Raw genomic sequence first — 23,771 nt, forward strand, 5'->3', positions numbered from 1 at the left:
AACAATTTGGTAGTGCTCCTTGCAGATGGGACTGTCGCACTTTCTGCAGGTGTAGACGTAGGAGTTTGTTGCTGGTGCTCAAAACACACTGCCTCCTCCTCTGGGTGGTGTGTGGGGATGGGCTTGCACTTGAGCTTGGACCTGGGTCTCCTTTGAGTTCAGCACCAACACCAAGGCCGCAGCAGCTGGTGTGCGGGGAGGTGGCGTCTCCTTGCCATTTGTGGAGCCACAAGAGTCTTCCCCAGCTCCTCAATGAACAGCCTCCTCCGCTAACTTTTTCCCCGTTGCCATGAGGGATCCACGGTGGTCCAAAGGATGAAAGAAAATTTCACTGCCACTGAATTTCCCCACTTCTGGAAGTCTCATCTTCCTCACTGTCAGAGGACACATCCAAGCTCTCAGAAGACGATTCAGACACCGGTTCCTCGTCTGTAGTATCTGTGTTCTCTGTGTCAGATTCCTCTTGCCCGCGATCAGAATCAGACTCCATCACTATGTCCAAAGCGTTGTGCACTCAATAGGCTCCCTCCATCTTGCCAAATAAGAAATGACTAGTTCCACAGGTTGCATTTTTATAAACTTTGGCTGCAGTCGCAGCTGTGTAAACGACTCAACAAAAAGCATGATTCTCTCTATGGCTGCACCTTTCATGTGATTCAAAATGCCCCATGTTTGGATTTATTTGTGTTTATGGACCTCTTGTGTAGCTGTGTGTGGTGTGCATTTATACAAAATAATCTTAGAGGGGCTTTAAACTTCTGCACAAAAACCATGTGAATGAATGAAAACAGTGGCACTTGAAAGCCTTTGCTCATAATGTCATAAGGTCACACACACACACACACACCACACACACACAAACACACACACACACACAAACACACACACATACACACACACACATATACTAACTGTACATGCACACATACACACACACACACACACATTAAGGGAGGGGGAGGGGTGAATTGTGACGGTGCCATCCAGTGGAAATAGCATGTTTTTTCTCCATATGCCAAATATGGTAAAAATGAGGTAATCTGGTTCAGAGTAGTAAATATGATCAATTCCAAGGCAAAAGACCAGATTGACACCTAGATATAATAAAATGCATTTATCATGCTTTAATGGAAGCGAGATCAAAAATTGAAGTTTGAATGGGTTTCAATGGCGCGTTTTTTGCGCTAAGGGGTCAGAGTGTAACAATTGTATTTTACAGAGTGTATTTTAGACTTACTGTAGGAACTGATCTGGAAATATAAAGATCATATAAAAATACACAATCTCACCAAAATTCATGCCATATGGATGAACTCAGCCAAAATTATCCAAAAATGAAAAGTGAAAAGCGCGTAAAATGCGCCTAGGTGTCCCGGAGGGTTAAACTGAACTCACCACTGCTCCATGTATCGATCATTAAACTGAACTCACCACTGCTCCATGTATCGATCATTAAACTCACCACTGCTCCATGTATCGATCATTAAACTGAACTCACCACTAATGTATCAATCATTAAACTGAACTCACCACTGCTCCATGTATTGATCATTAAACTGAACTCACCACTGCTCCATGTATCAATCATTAAACTGAACTCACCACTGCTCCATGTATCAATCATTAAACTGAACTCACCACTGCTCCATGTATCGATCATTAAACTGAACTCACCACTGCTCCATGTATCAATCATTAAACTGAACTCACCACTGCTCCATGTATCGATCATTAAACTGAACTCACCACTGCTCCATGTATCAATCATTAAACTGAACTCAACACTGCTCCATGTATCGATCATTAAACTGAACTCACCACTGCTCCATGTATCGATCATTAAACTGAACTCACCACTGCTCCATGTATCAATCATTAAACTGAACTCACCACTGCTCCATGTATCAATCATTAAACTCACCACTGCTCCATGTATCGATCATTAAACTCACCACTGCTCCATGTATCAATCATTAAACTGAACTCACCACTGCTCCATGTATTGATCATTAAACTGAACTCAACACTGCTCCATGTATCGATCATTAAACTCACCACTGCTCCATGTATCGATCATTAAACTCACCACTGCTCCATGTATCAATCATTAAACTGAACTCACCACTGCTCCATGTATCGATCATTAAACTGAACTCACCACTGCTCCATGTATCGATCATTAAACTCACCACTGCTCCATGTATCAATCATTAAACTGAACTCACCACTGCTCCATGTATCAATCATTAAACTGAACTCACCACTGCTCCATGTATCGATCATTAAACTCACCACTGCTCCATGTATCAATCATTAAACTGAACTCACCACTGATCCATGTATCAATCATTAAACTGAACTCACCACTGCTCCATGTATCGATCATTAAACTAATCACTGATCCATGTATCGATCATTAAACTGAACTCACCACTGCTCCATGTATCGATCATTAAACTGAACTCACCACTGCTCCATGTATCGATCATTAAACTGAACTCACCACTGCTCCATGTATCAATCATTAAACTGAACTCACCACTGCTCCATGTATCAATCATTAAACTGAACTCACCACTGCTCCATGTATCAATCATTAAACTGAACTCACCACTGCTCCATGTATCAATCATTAAACTGAACTCACCACTGCTCCATGTATCCATCATTAAACTCACCACTGCTCCATGTATCAATCATTAAACTGAACTCACCACTAATGTATTGATCATTAAACTGGTTTAATCAGCTCAAGAAGACGACACCACTGGCTCCAACTCATATTCAAATGTATACACTTTAGTTTTCCTTCTTACTTAAAACATTATCTGATTCCATATACATCCTCATATTCTCTCAGAAACACTCAGCAACCCTTCTTTTTCGTTCCTTTAACCTTTAAAGAAATTGTCAGATGTGCTTTTAAGTTTAAAGCCCCATCAGACTGGAACAACTTACCCATTAACATAATTCATTACACCTCTTTAAAAACTCTCTATATTCCAACCTCAATAAACCATGTAGTTGTTTCTAGTGGTATTGCCTTCTCATTTTATTTTTATTTATTCATTTATTTCATATATAATGTATGTATATCTTCATATATTGTATCATAATGATGATGACAATGACTACCATTAATATTAATATTGTTGTTCTTGTTGCTATTACTGCATTATATGCAGTGTTTACCTGTGTTCTTCAGGTGTGGTAGGTCTAGACTGGTGTGTGTTTGTGTGTGAGAGCCTTAGGTATTATGTATTACAGTTTTTCTCTATTGCTTAAACACATTTCACGATACTGCCCTCACTTTTCACAAAACTCTAAACACAAAACACTTTTCTAAAGCTACGTACACTAAACCTCACAGTTTCTTTTCAAAACCAACCCATCACACCAAAACAGTTGCTCATATGCTCAAAAACCAACCCATCACACCAAAACAGTTGCTCACATGCTCAAAAACCAACCCATCACACCAAAACAGATGCTCATATGCTCAAAAACCAACCCATCACACCAAAACAGTTGCTCATATGCTCAAAAGCAAACTCTGACACCAAAATACCACTCAAGGCTTGCAGAAATGTAAACACTACTGAGCATCATTAACCACATTACCAAAAAAATTGAAAACACAATGTTCACAGTGTGAGACTGTTCTTTTTACAGTTTCACATGTGCCAGGATGCATTTGAGCAACCCTTATTTATTCTCAAATATGTTTTCAGCATTACAGTAACTATAGATTTGTGCATTTCATGGGAATAGTGACAAAATGCAGAAAATGCAGTAATATCACAACTCAAAAATGAGTACTGTAAACTCCATAGAGGATCCATTACACACAAGAGATACAGTACAGTAACAATTGAGAACACAATGTTCAGGGTGCGATTTCTTTTACTACAGTACGTTTGAAAATTGACACAGTATGTTGTATGTTGACACCGAAATCATGGGGCAGCATCACGTCGGGCTGGGTCGGGCCACAGGACCTCATCAACGTCACAGGCAATATTGTCCATAGCCAAACAACGTGGGAAGAATGCCCTGGCATGCCACACCCAGCCTTGGAACACCTCCACAGCCACATCATCACAGGCCAGGTCCATAGCCCTGAGAAGGTTCTCTCTGGTGTAAGGTTGGCGGTCATAGACCTTCCACCGCCATGATGAGAAGAACTCCTCTATTGGGTTTAGGAACGGAGAGTAGGGTGGCAGACACACATCCTTCTCCTCTCCATCCTTGGCCTGCTCCTCTTTGGACTGCTTCTTGTCCTCTTTGGCCCACTCCTCGGCCTGCTCCTCTCCCTCCTCGGCCTGCTCCTCTCCCTCCTCGACCTGCTCCTCTCCCTCCTCGGCCTGCTCCTCTCCCTCCTCGACCTGCTCCTCTCCCTCCTCGACCTGCTCCTCTCCCTCCTCGGCCTGCTCCTCTCCCTCCTCGACCTGCTCCTCTCCCTCCTCGGCCTGCTCCTCTCCCTCCTCGACCTGCTCCTCTCCCTCCTCGACCTGCTCTTCTCCCTCCTCGACCTGCTCCTCTCCCTCCTTGACCTGCTCCTCTCCCTCCTCGACCTGCTCCTCTCCCTCCTCGACCTGCTCCTCTCCCTCCTCGACCTGCTCCTCTCCCTCCTCGACCTGCTCCTCTCCCTCCTCTGACACGAACTCCTCTTCTTCTGTCTTGATCATCCATTTTTGTTTTTGAGCCTTCAGCAAACTGCACTGACTTATATAGGTGTGGTCACATCATTTGCAATAGGTGTTTTCAATTATGAGTAGTTGTGTTTACTGATTGACACCAGGTATGTTCATTGTGTTCAAGTTTTGCTGATTGTGGGTAGCATTTTGCATCACATGAGCTTCGCAATGCATATTGGAGCAGAGTTATATGCAAAATGTGTTTTAGCACGGTAAAATGTGTTTAGAGTTTTGAGAAAAAGGGGATGGGTTTTGTGAAAAGTGTCTACAGGTGAATTGTGTTTGTGGTTGTGACAAAAGGGGGGTAGTTTTACTAAATGTGTTTAGGCAACTGGTCATTTGGTTTAGAGTACTGGGTTTTGTGTTTTGGCAATAGAGAAAAACTGTATATATGTTGTATGTGACTGTTTTGTTTTGTGTTGTATGTTTTTTGTTGGACCCCCTCGAAAACGAGATGATTCATGTCAAGGGGCTATCCATTAATACATTTACTTTACTCCTACCTCCATCAAGGACTCCTACCTCCATCAAGGACTCTAATACGCATCAATCAGACAAACGGAGCAGCTCACTTGTGAACAGAGTTTCGTCTTCCTCTTCTTCATCTTCTTCCTCCTCTTCATCTTCCTCCTCCTCCTCCTCCTCCTCTTCCTCCTCCTCTTCCTCCTCTTCCTCCTCCTCTCCCAGCTCCTCGTAGTCGTCCTCGCCGGGCAAGTTTTCCTTGTCGTCGTCTCCGTCCAGCGTCACCGGGGGACCAGGGGGCATCATGGAGCTGCAGATATATATAGCAGAGGAACATTTTAAAACGTAAGTCCTATATATATATATATGTGTGTGTGTGTGTGCGTGTGTATGATTGAGAAAAGTCCATTAACAGTGATAATAATCTACTAATGTCAGAGCGGAATGTTAGAGCGGAAAAATGAGCTAGCTAGCTGTTTAAGAAAAGACTAAAACACTGACTATTTCATATTTAACGCTAGTTAGACCTGAAGGATGAATTAGCGACGAAGCCTAAAGCTGGAGATTCCAGGGTCGTCTATAATCAGGTCTAATAATCAGGTCTAATAATCAGGTCTAATAATCAGGTCTTACATTGGGGCTGATACGTTACTAGCTATGGGCCTCCTCCATTATCGTGCCTGGAGAAGCGTTTGGTTGCCTTGACAACCACAGTCTGCAGCGCTGCACACACACACACACACACACACACACACACACACACACACACACACACACACACACACACACACACACACACACACACACACACACACACACACGGGGGTGTCGGGGTCTCCTCACCTCTCGAACCTCTGCATGGTGAGGGCCAGCGTCTTGTTGAGCTCCTCTATGATCCTGCTGGGGGGGTGCAGGGTCCCGTACTGGGGGGCGGGGCCTCTCACGGGGGCGTGGCCTCCCGAGGGGGCGTGGCCAGCGGCCGCCGGGCACTTCTGGAAGACGAGCGACGGCTCCAGGTTTCCGGCCGGCTCTGAGATCAGGATCTTCTTGGGAGGAAGAGGAGGAGACAACCGGGACATGCAGGGCAGCTTCACCGCGGTGGCGCCCTCTGGTGGGGGGACAGAAAAAAAAATATCTTCACACTGAGTATAATACACAGTGTCAAGGTGCAAAAAACACCTCGGCACGACAAAGCAACAAAATCATCACAAGACTTGCGTGTGTGTGTGTGGGGGTGGGGGGGTGGGGGGGTGTGTGGGGTTGGGGGGGGGGGGGATCCCGGCACTGCACATCCAAGTGATCGCCGTGACTTCGTGGCGCTCGAAACCCGGAGACTGTTGGGGGGGCTGATAAGAGGGGGGGCCGAGGAAGGTGTTGAGTTGAGGGAGGTGGTTATCAGTAAGTGTGTGTGAGCAGTAAATCCGTGAACTTCGCCCAGAGCTGCTCTCAGCCAATGCTCCTTGATGTTATCAGACGGCCCGGTCAGTTCTGAAACAGGTCCACAGATGTTCCTGAGAGGGGAGGGTTAGTGGGGGCAGAGTCACCTTGTTTACATTCCACCAGGGAGATTGTGACTGGACTAACCTGTCAAGGTCAGATTATAGAATCAACAATTATATTGAAAACAGACAGACTCAGTAATTTTCCGTCTGCCTTCAGTCTCTGGTTCATCAATGGCGACTCCAATCAGACGAATTTGTGATCAGTTCCCGCCAAGCCGAGCTTCCAACTTCTCCAAGGTCTTATCCATCTTACCAATGAGCTCAAAGACGCCGCCAGCCTGAGATTCTGTTCAAGAATCACATCCAGTTTACGGCTTTGCTCCCCCAGGGGAGGGGGCGGGGTTACCTGAGAAGGGGCGGGGTTATCTGTGGGGGCGGGGTTATCTGAGGGGGCGGGGTTACCTGTGGGGGCGGGGTTATCTGAGGGGGCGGGGTTACCTGTGGGGGCGGGGTTACCTGTGGGGGCGGGGTTATCTGAGGGGGCGGGGTTACCTGTGGGGGCGGGGTTATCTGAGGGGGCGGGGTTACCTGTGGGGGCGGGGTTATCTGAGGGGGCGGGGTTACCTGTGGGGGCGGGGTTACCTGTGGGGGCGGGGTTATCTGAGGGGGCGGGGTTACCTGTGGGGGCGGGGTTATCTGAGGGGGCGGGGTTACCTGTGGGGGCGGGGTTATCTGAGGGTGCGGGGTTACCTGTGAGGGGCGGGGTTATCTTAGGGGGCGGGGTTACCTGTGAGGGGCGGGGTTATCTTAGGGGGCGGGGTTACCTGTGAGGGGCGGGGTTATCTTAGGGGGCGGGGTTACCTGTGAGGGGGCGGGGTTACCTGAGGGGGCGGGGTTACCTGTGAGGGGCGGGGTTACCTGAGGGGGCGGGGTTACCTGTGAGGGGGCGGGGTTACCTGAGGGTGTGGGGTTACCTGTGAGGGGCGGGGTTACCTGTGGGGGGCGGGGTTACCTGAGGGGGCGGGGTTACCTGTGAGGGGGCGGGGTTACCTGAGGGGGCGGGGTTACCTGTGAGGGGGCGGGGTTACCTTTGGGGGGCGGGGTTACCTGTGAGGGGGCGGGGTTACCTGTGAGGGGGCGGGGTTACCTTTGGGGGGCGGGGTTACCTTTGGGGGGCGGGGTTACCTGTGAGGGGGCGGGGTTACCCGAGGGGGGCGGGGTTACCCGAGGGGGGCGGGGTTACCTGAGGGGGCGGGGTTACCTGTGAGGGGGCAGGGTTACCTGTGAGGGGGCAGGGTTACCTGTGAGGGGGCGGGGTTACCTGTGAGGGGGCAGGGTTACCTGTGAGGGGGCGGGATTACCTGTGAGGGGGCGGGGTTACCTGAGGGGGCGGGGTTACCTGTGAGGGGGCGGGGTTACCTGAGGGGGCGGGGTTACCTGTGAGGTGGGGGGGCAGCCGGCCCGAGGGTTTCGGCGGGGGGGCGGGAGGCTGCTTGTGTAGCGTGGGTCTGGAGGGGGGGAAGGGCTCGGCACCGTCGGCCGCCATCTTTGTGGGCGGAGCCTGGCTGGACCTGTGGGCGGGGTCTCGGTGGCAGCCGTCGTCACCTGGGAGAGGAAGGAACCCTGAGGAAGGAAACAAGGGAGGGGACATTAACGGGGGGGGGGGGCGCCTCCACAGGGCACAAACTTAAACTCAAGTTAGCTATAGCCATATATATTAGCTATATGTTAACTATATAGCTTTATTCAAGCTTTTTCAGGACTTTTTGTAAACTTTCTATGTCTTAAACACATTTTTTTTGTCTAGTAAAATTAAAAAAACACTGCCTGCTCGAACTAGGAGCGTCATCTATGCTAGCTACAACATGCTAGCTGCAACAGGCTAGCTGCAACATGCTAGCTTCAACATGCTAGCTGCAACATGCTTGCTGCTACACGCTAGCTGCAACATGTTTGGCGTTGAGGTGCTAGCGGAGGCTAACTGGAGGAGCTCCAGTGAACACAACTGTGCTTTTATCCAGGCTTCCACTCGCTAGTTTTTTAAAACCAAAATTTCCGCCCACCGAACCAACAACGACTTCCCATCGGTTTGGGTTTTGTTGAGAGCCATTGTCACGCAAGTTCCAGCTTCCCGAAGACCCCTGCAGGGACGAGGACTTACAGGTGACTCCAGTCTCATACAGTGCTCGAGACACATTGTCACGCAAGTTCCGGCGTCCTGAATCCCTGCGGAGATGGCACAGTGGAAGTGGTTTGACTTCCAGCCCCTGCAGAGACAGGACTTGATCCACGGAGGATACCATATATGGACTTCCTGACTCCTCAGGGGGTAGTCCCAAACTGAAAGATCACACCTGACTGTAAATGACTTTTTGTCTCTCACTTGGCTTGTTTATTCCTGTCTTTTGTTGATTGAACTTCTTGTATAAAAACCCTGTTGTAAAATCTCTCTGGGTCGGCACACCAACTCAGACCTGATCGGTGTAGGTCTGCTCACCGCCGGCTACTGAATAAAACTCACTACTCACAAGCGGACTTCTGAACTGGTTTTGATACTCAACAGTTTCCATTGTTGTCTCTGGTGTTGAGTGTTGGGGGTCCCGGGGTCCCGGGACGTCTACCTACCTCCGTCCGTCCTCTCAGGACTGTCCTCCATGTCCACCTCCTCCTGCAGGGGGGGCCCGGGGGGGCCGGGGGGGCCGTCTGCAGACAAACACACTAGACTTCAAAACTGATGCTCCTCCCCGGAGATGAACATCCTGATTAGAGGATCAGAGGATTAGAGTCCTGGAGTTCCAGTAACGGACTGAAACTACGGGGTACCTATGGAGGATTTTTTGTGCCAGAATTAAAGAAATAAATACATCATTAATTAATTAAATTGGGAATGAAATATATCATTAATTAATTAAATGTGTCATTAATTAATTAAAATTAGAATGAAATATTTCATTAATTAATTAAAATACAATTCATTTTAAGTAAAAATATATATTTATTATTTCAGCATTTAATTAATTAATGACACATTTAATTAATGATTTCGTGTTGCGTGTGAATCATGAAATGTAAAACTGCATTTAATTAATTAATGACACATTTAATTAATTTTGTGTTGCTGAATCATGAAATGTAAATGTAAAACTGTCAGTTTCACTCGTCAAACTCAGTGGGCGGAGCTAACGCAAATCTAGTGGAATCCACTGCTTTGGTCTGAAACTGGAGGTAAAAGCCTTTCTAAACGTGACAACTGTGAGTAGCGTGTTGTAGAGAGTAGCGTGTTGTAGAGAGTAGCGTGTTGTAGAGAGTTGCGTGTTGTAGAGAGTTGCGTGTTGTAGAGAGCTGTGTGTTGTAGAGAGTTGTGTGTTGTAGAGAGTAGTGTGTTGTAGAGAGTTGTGTGTTGTAGAGAGTTGTGTGTTGTAGAGAGTTGTGTGTTGTAGAGAGTTGTGTGTTGTAGAGAGTTGTGTGTTGTAGAGAGTTGCGTGTTGTAGAGAGTTGCGTGTTGTAGAGAGCTGTGTGTTGTAGAGAGTTGTGTGTTGTAGAGAGTAGTGTGTTGTAGAGAGTAGTGTGTTGTAGAGAGTTGTGTGTTGTAGAGAGTTGCGTGTTGTAGAGTTGCGTGTTGTAGAGAGTTGCGTGTTGTAGAGAGTTGCGTGTTGTAGAGTTGCGTGTTGTAGAGAGTTGCGTGTTGTAGAGAGTTGCGTGTTGTAGAGAGTTGTGTGTTGTAGAGAGTAGTGTGTTGTAGAGAGTAGTGTGTTGTAGAGAGTTGTGTGTTGTAGAGAGTTGCGTGTTGTAGAGTTGCGTGTTGTAGAGAGTTGCGTGTTGTAGAGAGTTGCGTGTTGTAGAGTTGCGTGTTGTAGAGAGTTGCGTGTTGTAGAGAGTTGCGTGTTGTAGAGAGTTGTGTGTTGTAGAGAGTTGTGTGTTGTAGAGAGCTGTGTGTTGTAGAGAGTTGTGTGTTGTAGAGAGTAGTGTGTTGTAGAGAGTAGTGTGTTGTAGAGAGTTGTGTGTTGTAGAGAGTTGCGTGTTGTAGAGAGTAGTGTGTTGTAGAGAGTAGTGTGTTGTAGAGAGTTGCGTGTTGTAGAGAGTTGCGTGTTGTAGAGAGTTGCGTGTTGTAGAGAGTTGCGTGTTGTAGAGAGTTGCGTGTTGTAGAGTTGCGTGTTGTAGAGAGTTGCGTGTTGTAGAGAGTTGCGTGTTGTAGAGTTGCGTGTTGTAGAGAGCTGTGTGTTGTAGAGAGTTGTGTGTTGTAGAGAGTTGCGTGTTGTAGAGTTGTGTGTTGTAGAGAGTTGCGTGTTGTAGAGAGTTGCGTGTTGTAGAGTTGCGTGTTGTAGAGAGCTGTGTGTTGTAGAGAGTTGCGTGTTGTAGAGAGTTGCGTGTTGTAGAGAGTAACGTGTTGTAGAGAGTTGCGTGTTGTAGAGAGTTGCGTGTTGTAGAGAGCTGTGTGTTGCAGAGAGTTGCGTGTTGTAGAGAGTTGCGTGTTGTAGAGAGTAACGTGTTGTAGAGAGTTGCGTGTTGTAGAGAGTTGTGTGTTGTAGAGAGTTGCGTGTTGTAGAGAGTTGCGTGTTGTAGAGAGTTGTGTGTTGTAGAGAGTTGCGTGTTGTAGAGAGCTGTGTGTTGCAGAGAGTTGCGTGTTGTAGAGAGTTGCGTGTTGTAGAGAGTAACGTGTTGTAGAGAGTTGCGTGTTGTAGAGAGTTGTGTGTTGTAGAGAGTTGTGTGTTGTAGAGAGTTGCGTGTTGTAGAGAGTTGCGTGTTGTAGAGAGTTGCGTGTTGTAGAGAGTTGCGTGTTGTAGAGAGTTGCGTGTTGTAGAGAGTTGCGTGATGTAGAGAGTAGCGTGTTGTAGAGAGTTGCGTGTTGTAGAGAGTTGTGTGTTGTAGAGAGTTGCTAATGCAGCAGCAGGTATCTGCTGTGACGGAGCCGCTGGAGCCGGAGGAGTTCTGCTCAGAGCTTCTAAGATTAAACTCGCTGCTTCTCTCAGCAGCTCTGGGCAGGATTTTGACATTTTGTAACCTTGCTGTTTCAACATTTGTGGTTAGAGGGCCGAGGTTTCAGTGTTTGCCAATAACATTTTGGAGTAGAGTAAACATTTTGGAGTAGAGTAAAAATTTTGGAGTAGAGTAAAAATTTTGGAGTAGAGTATCCAAACCAACGTAGAGGTGAATAGCGCCACCTAGTGTATCGTAATGTGTTCACAACATGGATGTATGGTTCACAAGCCCTGCAACAATCCATTATGTGGATTCGATTAGCCTTGACTTGATGTGCAGGGGAACCAATGAGGTGTTTGGAATCCGCCCACTGAGTTTGACGAGTGAAACTGACAGTTTTACATTTACATTTCATGATTCAGCAACACGAAATCATGAATTAAATGTGTCATTAATTAATTAAATGCTGAAATAATAAATATATATTTTTACTTAAAATTAATTGTATGTTAATTAATTAATGACATATTTCATTCTAATTTTAATTAATTAATGACACATTTAATTAATCAATGATATATTTCATTCCCATTTTAATTAATTAATGATGTATTTATTTATTTAATTTTGGCACAAAAAATCCCCCATAGGTACCCCCCTCACCTCTCTCGTAGACCTCCTTCAGGACTCCCTTCTTGATCAGCTCTTCTCTGCTCTGGCGGGTCGACATCTTCCTCTCCAGAACTGAAACAACAAACACACAAACGTGTTTCAGAAACAACCTGAAGCTGAAGGTTGGATGAAGGTGAAGCGGTCAGAAAGGTGAAGTGGACAGGTGGACGGGTGGACGGGTGGACGAGTGGACGGGTGGACGGATGGACGAGTGGACGGGTGGACGGATGGACAGGTATATCTAACCTGTTGACCCCAGAACCCCCTGGACTGGGAGGACTGGGGAGGACAGGTTAACGGAGGTCTGGAGTCTCCTTCTGGAGGGACATGCCTGGAACACCTCCCTAGGGAGGAGGGACATGCCTAGAACACCTCCCTAGGGAGGAGGGACATGCAATCCAGGAGTATCCGGTACAGATGCCCAAGCCACCTCAGCTGACTCCTCTCAATGTGAAGGAGCAGCGGCTCGACTCCGAGCTCCTCCCGGGTGACCGAACTCCTCACCCTATCTCTAAGGGAGGAAACTCATCTTTAAGGGAGGAAACTCATCTCTAAAGGGAGGAAACTCATCTCTAAGGGAGGAAACTCATCTCTAAGGAGGAAACTCATCTCTAAGGAGGAAACTCATCTCTAAGGGAGGAAACTCTTCTCTAAGGGAGGAAACTCATCTCTAAGGGAGGAAACTCATCTCTAAGGAGGAAACTCCTCTCTAAGGGAGGAAACTCATCTCTAAGGGAGGAAACTCATCTCTAAAGGGAGGAAACTCATCTCTAAGGGAGGAAACTCCTCTCTAAGGGAGGAAACTCATCTCTAAGGAGGAAACTCCTCTCTAAGGAAACTCATCTCTAAGGGAGGAAACTCCTCTCTAAGGGAGGAAACTCATCTCTAAGGGAGGAAACTCATCTCTAAGGAGGAAACTCCTCTCTAAGGGAGGAAACTCATCTCTAAGGGAGGAAACTCATCTCTAAAGGGAGGAAACTCATCTCTAAGGAGGAAACTCATCTCTAAGGGAGGAACCTCATCTCTAAGGGAGGAAACTCATCTCTAAGGAGGAAACTCATCTCTAAGGGAGGAAACTCATCTCTAAGGGAGGAAAGTCCTCTCTAAGGGAGGAAACTCTTCTCTAAGGGAGGAAACTCATCTCTAAAGGGAGGAAACTCATCTCTAAGGGAGGAAACTCATCTCTAAGGAGGAAACTCTTCTCTAAGGGAGGAAACTCATCTCTAAGGGAGGAAACTCATCTCTAAGGAAACTCATCTCTAAGGGAGGAAACTCATCTCTAAGGGAGGAAACTCATCTCTTAGGGAGGAAACTCATCTCTAAGGGAGGAAACTCATCTCTAAGGGAGGAAACTCCTCTCTAAGGGAGGAAACTCTTCTCTAAGGGAGGAAACTCATCTCTAAAGGGAGGAAACTCATCTCTAAGGGAGGAAACTCATCTCTAAGGAGGAAACTCTTCTCTAAGGGAGGAAACTCATCTCTAAGGAGGAAACTCATCTCTAAGGGAGGAAACTCCTCTCTAAGGGAGGAAACTCATCTCTAAGGGAGGAAACTCCTCTCTAAGGGAGGAAACTCATCTCTAAGGGAGGAAACTCATCTCTAAGGGAGGAAACTCATCTCTAAGGGAGGAAACTCATCTCTAAGGGAGGAAACTCATCTCTAAGGGAGGGAGGAAACTCATCTCTAAGGGAGGAAACTCTTCTCTAAGGGAGGGAGGAAACTCTTCTCTAAGGGAGGAAACTCATCTCTAAGGGAGGGAGGAAACTCATCTCTAAGGGAGGAAACTCATCTCTAAGGAGGAAACTCATCTCTAAGGGAGGAAACTCATCTCTAAGGGAGGAAACTCATCTCTAAGGGAGGAAACTCATCTCTAAGGGAGGAAACTCATCTCTAAGGAGGAAACTCATCTCTAAGGAGGAAACTCATCTCTAAGGGAGGAAACTCATCTCTAAGGGAGGAAACTCATCTCTAAGGGAGGAAACTCATCTCTAAGGGAGGAAACTCATCTCTAAGAGAGGAAACTCATCTCTAAGGGAGGAAACTCATCTCTAAGGGAGGAAACTCATCTCTAAGGGAGGAAACTCTTCTCTAAGGGAGGAAACTCATCTCTAAGGAGGAAACTCCTCTCTAAGGGAGGAAACTCATCTCTAAGGGAGGAAACTCATCTCTAAGGGAGGAAACTCATCTCTAAGGGAGGAAACTCATCTCTAAGGGAGGAAACTCATCTCTAAGAGAGGAAACTCATCTCTAAGGGAGGAAACTCATCTCTAAGGGAGGAAACTCCTCTCTAAGGAGGAAACTCCTCTCTAAGGGAGGAAACTCATCTCTAAGGGAGGAAACTCATCTCTAAGGGAGGAAACTCATCTCTAAGGGAGGAAACTCATCTCTAAGGGAGGAAACTCATCTCTAAGGGAGCGTCCAGTCGCCCTGCACATAACTGCGGACGCTGCACCGATCCGTCTGTCAATCTCACGCTCCATCGTTCCCTAGAAATCCTGGCTACACCTAGAAATCCTGAAATAGGGGGGGTGATGGCGGGGGTGGAGGTCTCCCCGGTGGAGGTCTGCCATTAGGGGGGGGGGGTGATGGGGGTCTGATGGAGGTGATGGAGGTGTGTTGGGGGTGATGCAGTTGATGGAGGTGACGGAGGTCTCACCGGCCGACGTCTGCTGGAACTTGTCACTCTTCTTCTTCCTCCACTTCCAGGGCCGGAACAGACGGCCCAGGGTGGAGAACCGGCTCCGGCGCCGGATGGGCGGGGTGAGGGTCCCCGGAACCAGAGAGTCGGACCGCAGGCCCGTTAGCCGCTCCACCTCCTCCGCTGGAACAGAACCAGAACCCAGTCAGAACCCAACAGAACCTGGAGCCGCTCCACCTGCTCCGCTGGAACAGAACCAGAACCAGAACCCAGTCAAAAACTGTAAATGATGTGTGGGTCAGCAACGACGGCCGCGTTGTGACACCCACATCCTTGTACCCGTGACTAGCATGTATGTTTCATAGCTGATCACATGTGAGCAAAGGGGGAATGTGTCAGATAGTGTTGAAAGACTCATAAGCTCCAAGATTTACATCCTATGCAAAAAAATATTGAACATTATCAACACATCCCCCCACCGGGACCTTTTGAAGCTCTGCAAATAGATTTTATTCATATACCAAAATGTGAGGGATATGAAAATGTTCTTGTATGTGTAGATATGTTTTTTTTTAAAGTGGACTTAAATGGACAATGTTGTTGCCTTTGGTCCTAATGTGGATGAGGTCAACACCCATTAGGAAGCACAAACTCACGCCTCATGAAAGGATTACGGGTAGACCCATGACTATACCAAGCAATTCAGTTCTATGTACGAAGAAGATGGACCGCCATGCCATGGATGAATCCATGATATCATTCTGCTCTGCTCTAACCTCTGCCGTTCAGTCAATCCACAGAAAAGTAAAAGCTGTCCAGTCTCTTCCTAGTGGCAAACCATGCCATAACCTCCAACCCGGGGACTGGTTTGGGTCAGAGAAAACCTCCCTGGTCCAAACCTCAACCCGTCCTGGTTACCACCAACACTGCAGTCAAGTGTGAGGGGCGTCTAACCTGGATCCAACCATCCCACTGCAAGAAAACAACTCCTCCACCATGCACCGGAAAGCAGCTGATTCCCTCTTCTTCCTGTGGGTCCTCGTCCTCACCACCATCAGAGCCATTGAAAGGAACAACGCAGGCTAGGAAAGCCCAGAAATAGACGCACCCCAACACCTGAGACATCCACGGCTGGCAGAGGAGCAGAGGAGCAGCGCAGGACGCAGAGGCCCAGAAGCAGATGCATTGTACACACCGAGACACTCACATCTGTCACAGGAACCAGACAGAGAAACCTACAAATACCACAAATGAGACCTATCTATTACTTCATGTGACATCTGTTACATTTTGAACTTCCATTCCTCTTATGAGCACTGCACCTGTCACAAACCCCCCCAAACGAGACAATTATACTGTGATAAACTTAACCATTCACCTAGGAACATCAAACTGTGTGCCTAAACATTACATACCCCTGTCACCACTGGTTTGTTTGACTGGTTTAAAGAACAGTTAGGATTTGCTTTGCTTGGGTTTGGATTCCTAACTGTTATTTGGCTTCTGATCACATGTCTAAGGTTCACTTGCAAAATATGTATCACTCAAACTACCACTAAAATTATGTACTGCACTGTCACTCAACAAAAACAAGAAAACAAAATTGTGAATTGATGAGACATTGTGACACCGTGGCTGACGTGAATCTCCAGCTTCCTCCCCCTGCAGGGCCGACACCTCGGAACTGTCCTCAACGCTGATGTGTTAATACCAACTCCATATGACGAAGTTCCTGACTGACTGATATGTTAATACCAACTCCATATGATGAAGTTCCTGACTGACTGATATGTTAATACCAACTCCATATGATGAAGTTCCTGACTGACTGATATGTTAATACCAACTCCATATGATGAAGTTCCTGACTGACTCATATGTTAATACCAACTCCATATGATGAAGTTCCTGACTGACTGATATGTTAATACCAACTCCATATGACGAAGTTCCTGACTGACTGATATGTTAATACCAACTCCATATGATGAAGTTCCTGACTGACTGATATGTTAATACCAACTCCATATGATGAAGTTCCTGACTGACTGATATGTTAATACCAACTCCATATGATGAAGTTCCTGACTGACTGATATGTTAATACCAACTCCATATGATGAAGTTCCTGACTGACTCATATGTTAATACCAACTCATTTGGCCACAGACACATCTGACTGTAAATGTTTTTGTCTCTCACTTGGCTCGTTTATTCCTGCCTTTTGTACTTTGAACTTACTGTATAAAAAGTCATGATTTACGAGGCTGGTTGTTTTTTTTCTGAAGAGGAATTATTGTATGTCTGGTCTTGTTTGTTGAATGATGGTTAGTGAAGCAGCAGCCAGCGTTTATGTGACGTTTATGTGAAGAATCTGAACTCAGTGAATTTGAGCTCGTTTGTGTCTATAATTATTTATAATTATTTATAGACACAAACGAGCTCAAATTCAATGAACTGGTGGATTAAAAACTGCAAAGTTTATGTTCAAAATCAACCAGAACCTGCTGTTGGATCCAAAACATGTTTCATTAAAGACAAAGAGAAACACAGGAAATCAACAATCAGAACCAAACAATCAGAACCAACAACAATCAGAACCAACAACAATCAGAACCAACAACAATCAGAACCAAACTGAGAACAATCAGAACCAACAACAATCAGAACCAAACAGAACAATCAGAACCAAACTGAGAACAATCAGAACCAAACTGAGAACAATCAGAACAAACTGAGAACAATCAGAACCAAACTGAGAACAATCAGAACCAAACTGAGAACAATCAGAACAAACTGAGAACAATCAGAACCAAACTGAGAACAATCAGAACCAACAACAATCAGAACAAACTGAGAACAATCAGAACCAACAACAATCAGAACCAAACAGAACAATCAGAACAAACTGAGAACAATCAGAACCAAACTGAGAACAATCAGAACCAAACTGAGAACAATCAGAACAAACTGAGAACAATCAGAACCAAACTGAGAACAATCAGAACCAAACTGAGAACAATCAGAACAAACCAACAACAATCAGAACAAACTGAGAACAATCAGAACAAACTACAGCGGCAGCAATAATGGAATAAGTTGGAGATTTGAAATCATGTAGAAACTTAACTTTATTTAAAACAACATTGAAAAGACGATGATTCTCTATCTCAGTAACGAGCGGTGATGTTGGTTTGTTAATCATTTATTTGATTATTCATGATGAAGGAAACATGTAACTGCACCTTTTTTCTTTTTTTTCTTATTTCTCGAGGTTCCAGGAATCTTTGTTTTAGTCGTAATCGTACTTATCTCTGACCTCTTGCTTTTATTTCATTACTTTAAATAATCTTTTTGAGGGTAAATTAAGTTTTGCTTCAGCTACAACTTTTTCGATCTGGACGTTATTTGTATATTGGAAACTTTTTGTAATGTTTTCTTTGAACAGTGTATTTGTTTCCTTGTTGTCATTTTTTGTTTTATTTAAGTTTTCATTTTGTAAAAGCTATTTTGATGTTTGTCTTATTTTTATTCTTTTCTTGTGATGTCATGACCAAAGATAAAGTGAAGTGAAACCACACGGATGTCTCGGCTGCACGGCCCAGAAACCTGCTGGGATTTAGGTCTAACGTCGACTTTAAGGTCCTGGTTCTTACATAAATCTTATATCTTATCATATATCTTATCTTATCTTATCTTATCTTATCTTATCTTATCTTATCTTATCTTATATCTTTACATAAAAGCCCTGAATGGACAAGGACCCGCTACATCTCCATCATCCTAACCAATATGTTCCAGAAAGAACCTGCGGTCGTCACATCTGGGTATTAGAAACAACACACGGCCCAAAAGCAGGGTTAGGGTTAGGGTCGGTAGAAATCTTCAAAAGAAACTTAAAACCTCTCTGTTCACTCAAGCATTTAAGTGTGAGATATCCGGGTGACAGACCGAGTCTTAGTTGCCACTTTCCTTTATCTATATATCATTGATTTTTATTGTCTGCAATACTTTTATACTTTTAAATGTTTTTATATGATCATTTTTATCTTGTACTCTTATTTGTTGATATTTTTATCTTTTTATTTTTAATTCTCCTACGACTCAGTGCAGTATTTTTACCTTTGCTTTTATCCGATCTTAGTAGTAGTTCTGTGGAGGAATTTGGAACTGAATTTTGTCAGAGTTATGTACATATATATATATATATATATATATATATATATATATATATATATATATATATATATATATATATATATATATATATATATATATATATATATATATATATATACACACATATATATATATATATATATATATATATATATATATATATATATATATATATATATATATATATATATATATATATATATATATATATATATATATATATATATACATACATATATATATATATATATATATATATATATATATATATATATATATATATATATATATATATATATATATATATATATATATATATATATATATATATATATATATATATATATATATATATATATATATATATATATATATATATATATATATATATGTATGTATATATATATATATATATATATATATATATATATATATATATATATATATATATATATATATATATATATATTATATCACTGCACTTAAATAATAGTTTTTTTTGTTTTATTTGCTGTTATTGTTTCTCTATTTCTCATTGTTCTTGACATATGAAGGTGCTATAGAAATAAAGTTTATTATTATTAACGTGTAATGTCTGACACACACAGAACCAGCAGAATGAGATCATTTCTAAGTAAATTATCTCAGAAATGATCTCATTTCTTACTGTTTCGTCCACTTGCGTCTCCCGACCGTAAACCACATTCTCATCTGGAGCCGATAACAGAAACCACGAGGGTTTAGCTCTAAACCCAAACCCGTCACCCACACGGACACGCTGCAGAAGTAGTAATTACATAATTACTAATTACTACTAAAACGTTCAGGATCATCCAGTTCAATCGCTGTGGGAAAAAAATCAAATGGATATTTTTTTCTAAAGGGCAGATGGATGGAAATCCCCCCGAAAACACAACTTTATTATTATAATATATGACGGCCCCGGGTTCAAAATATACAAAGCAGCTAAATGTGGGACCAAAGTTAGACTTTGTGAGGTTTATGATGGTGTTGATCCTCCAACACCAGCCAATCATCTGCATGTGTTCTGGTTCGTCCCTGAATAACGATTGGACTGCAGTTTTTCAGACTTTGACGGAGGAAACTGGGACAGTCGTTGAGCTGATTATCTCATTACTGCTTTATTTGGCGTCTCTTTAACTGTCTTTGCTGAAACTTCCAGCAGATCTGATGCGTTTGTGACTTTATTGGCTCGACGTTTTATTCTACTGAGGTGGAAATCACCAAAACCGCCGTCACATACGCCGGATAAAAGAGATGTGGACGTTTGTTTAACTGTGGAGAGAAAGTTCCCACTTACACCAGAATAAGATTCCACTTTATTTTGAAAAGTGAGGGATTGCGCTCATATAGTTTATTTCTCTAGTTCAGTCACTTATAGGTTCTGCAAAGCGATTTAGCCGTTTTCCTGTTCACCCATTCACAGCCGTGAATCGAGTATTCAGGTTTACCAGATCTTAGACTCCATAAACAGGTATTTCCAGCTGCAGCTTCTTACGCCCGTACCAGCCTGGATACACCTGTACCAGATACACCTGTACCAGCCTGGATACACCTGTACCAGATACACCTGTACCAGCCTGGATACACCTGTACCAGCCTGGATACACCTGTACCAGCCTGGATACACCTGTACCAGATACACCTGTACCAGCCTGGATACACCTGTACCAGCCTGGATACACCTGTACCAGATACACCTGTACCAGCCTGGATACACCTGTACCAGCCTGGATACACCTGTACCAGCCTGGATACACCTGTACCAGATACACCTGTACCAGCCTGGATACACCTGTACCAGCCTTGATACACCTGTACCAGCCTGGATACACCTGTACCAGCCTGGATACACCTGTACCAGCCTGGATACACCTGTACCAGATACACCTGTACCAGATACACCTGTACCTGGATACACCTGTACCAGCCTGGATACACCTGTACCAGCCTGGATACACCTGTACCAGATACACCTGTACCAGCCTGGATACACCTGTACCAGATACACCTGTACCAGCCTGGATACACCTGTACCAGCCTGGATACACCTGTACCAGCCTGGATACACCTGTACCAGATACACCTGTACCGGCCTGGATACACCTGTACCAGCCTGGATACACCTGTACCAGCCTGGATACACCTGTACCAGATACACCTGTACCAGATACACCTGTACCAGCCTGGATACACCTGTACCAGCCTGGATACACCTGTACCTGGATACGCCCGTACCAGCCTGGATACACCTGTACCAGCCTGGATACACCTGTACCAGCCTGGATACACCTGTACCAGCCTGGATACGCCCGTACCAGCCTGGATACACCTGTACCAGCCTGGATACACCTGTACCTGGATACACCCGTACCAGCCTGGATACACCTGTACCAGCCTGGATACACCTGTACCAGATACACCTGTACCAGATACACCTGTACCAGATACACCTGTACCAGCCTGGATACACCTGTACCAGCCTGGATACACCTGTACCAGCCTGGATACACCTGTACCAGCCTGGATACACCTGTACCAGCCTGGATACGCCCGTACCAGCCTGGATACACCTGTACCAGATACACCTGTACCAGATACACCTGTACCAGATACACCTGTACCAGCCTGGATACACCTGTACCAGATACACCTGTACCAGCCTGGATACACCTGTACCAGATACACCTGTACCAGCCTGGATACACCTGTACCAGCCTGGATACACCTGTACCAGCCTGGATACACCTGTACCAGATACACCTGTACCAGCCTGGATACACCAGTACCAGCCTGGATACGCCCGTACCGGCCTGGATACACCTGTACCAGCCTGGATACACCTGTACCAGATACACCTGTACCAGCCTGGATACACCTGTACCAGCCTGGATACACCTGTACCAGCCTGGATACACCTGTACCAGATACACCTGTACCAGCCTGGATACACCTGTACCAGCCTGGATACACCTGTACCTGGATACACCCGTACCAGCCTGGATACACCTGTACCAGCCTGGATACACCTGTACCAGCCTGGATACACCTGTACCTGGATACACCCGTACCAGCCTGGATACACCTGTACCTGCCTGGATACACCTGTACCAGCCTGGATACACCCGTACCAGCCTGGATACACCTGTACCAGCCTGGATACGCCAGTACCAGATACACCTGTACCAGCCTGGATACACCTGTACCAGCCTGGATACACCTGTACCAGCCTGGATACACCTGTACCGGCCTGGATACACCTGTACCGGCCTGGATACACCTGTACCAGCCTGGATACACCTGTACCAGCCTGGATACACCTGTACCAGCCTGGATACACCTGTACCGGCCTGGATACGGCCGGTCTTCTCTGATCTCAGAAGCTAAGCCGGGTCGGGCCTGGTTAGTACTGGGATGGGAGACGCCTGGGAATGCAGGTGCTGTAAGCGTTTTCCACCAGCAGAGAGCGCTAGAGCTCAATCTACCCACACATGTGTAACAGTAGCGGTACACTGTGGTAACAGCGACCGCTCACATCCTACAGCTTTCTGCACATGGTTAAGGACCTTTAACTCCAACAAATAAGCACTTTTAGATTATTATCCCCAACCAGGATTTTCAGAACTGCTCTGCGTTCTGCCTGACCGAGACCTGGCTGGACGACACCGTGACAGACCAGGTGGTTACCCCAGCTGGCTTTACTCTCCACCGCGCTGACAGGTCTGAGGTGCTGTCAACCAAGGCTAAAGGCGGAGGCATTTGCTTCATGATCAACAACCTCTGGTGCAGCAACAGCTCCACCCTCAACACGTCTTCCACAGATCTCTGTGGAAGACGTGTGCCGGCTGTTCAAAAGGCAGAAGATCAGGAAGGCTCCTGGCCCGGACGGCGTGTCCCCTTCCTGCCTGAGAGCCTGCGCCGAGCAGCTGGCTCCCACCTTCACACGGATCTTTAACCGGTCCCTGGAGCTGTGTGAGGTCCCTGGAGCTGTGTGAGGTCCCTGGAGCTGTGTGAGGTGCCCTCATGCCTCAAACGCTCCACCATCATCCCAGTCCCCAAGAAACCCACCATCACAGGTCTAAATGACTACAGACCCGTCGCCCTGACGTCTGTGGTCATGAAGACCTTTGAGTGACTGGTGTTGAGCCACCTGAAGGACACCACAGGCTCCCTGCTCGACCCCCTGCAGTTTGCCTACCGGGCAAACAGGTCGGTGGATGACGCAGTCAACATAGGACTGCATCACATCCTGCGTCATCTCGACACCTCAGGGACTTATGCGAGGATCCTGTTTGTGGACTTCAGCTCTGCGTTCAACACGATCGCTCCCGCAATCCTCCACCAGAAGCTCACCCAGCTCACCGTGCCTGCCCCCACCTGTCAGTGGATTACCAGCTTCCTGAGTGACAGGAGGCAGCAGGTGAGGCTGGGGAGCATCACATCCAGCACCCGTACCATCAGCACTGGCGCCCCCCAGGGGTGGGGGGGGGCATCACATCCAGCACCATCAGCACTGGCGCCCCCCAGGGGTGCGTCCTCTCACCACTGCTCTTCTCCCTCTACACTAACGACTGCACCTCAGGGGACTCGTCTGTGAAGCTCCTGAAGTACGCGGACGACACCACCGTCATCGGCCTGATCCGGGAAGGTGACGAGTCCGCGTACAGACGGGAGGTGGAACAGCTGGTCCACTGGTGCGGTCGGAACCACCTGGAACTGAACCCGCTCAAGACTGTGGAGT

The 23,771-nt window shown here is 45.8% G+C and overlaps 1 protein-coding gene across 1 annotated transcript in view; it reads right to left on the reverse strand.

The window, feature by feature from the left end:
- The window catches only part of LOC133458730 (phosphatase and actin regulator 1-like), an 80,253-nt gene that overhangs the window by 34,606 nt on the left and 21,876 nt on the right, over positions 1-23,771 (reverse strand). Inside the window, exons 2-7 of the mRNA XM_061738932.1 lie at positions 14,849-15,013; positions 12,185-12,265; positions 9,227-9,304; positions 8,039-8,224; positions 6,003-6,267; positions 5,270-5,469 (exon numbers count right to left, since the gene is read on the reverse strand). Of these exons, the coding sequence (XP_061594916.1) occupies positions 5,270-5,469; positions 6,003-6,267; positions 8,039-8,224; positions 9,227-9,304; positions 12,185-12,265; positions 14,849-15,013 (975 nt within the window). The remainder of the gene's footprint in view (positions 1-5,269; positions 5,470-6,002; positions 6,268-8,038; positions 8,225-9,226; positions 9,305-12,184; positions 12,266-14,848; positions 15,014-23,771) is intronic.

This window comes from Cololabis saira, chromosome 13, assembly GCF_033807715.1.
Source record: "Cololabis saira isolate AMF1-May2022 chromosome 13, fColSai1.1, whole genome shotgun sequence".
NCBI classification, from domain to species: domain Eukaryota; kingdom Metazoa; phylum Chordata; class Actinopteri; order Beloniformes; family Belonidae; genus Cololabis; species Cololabis saira.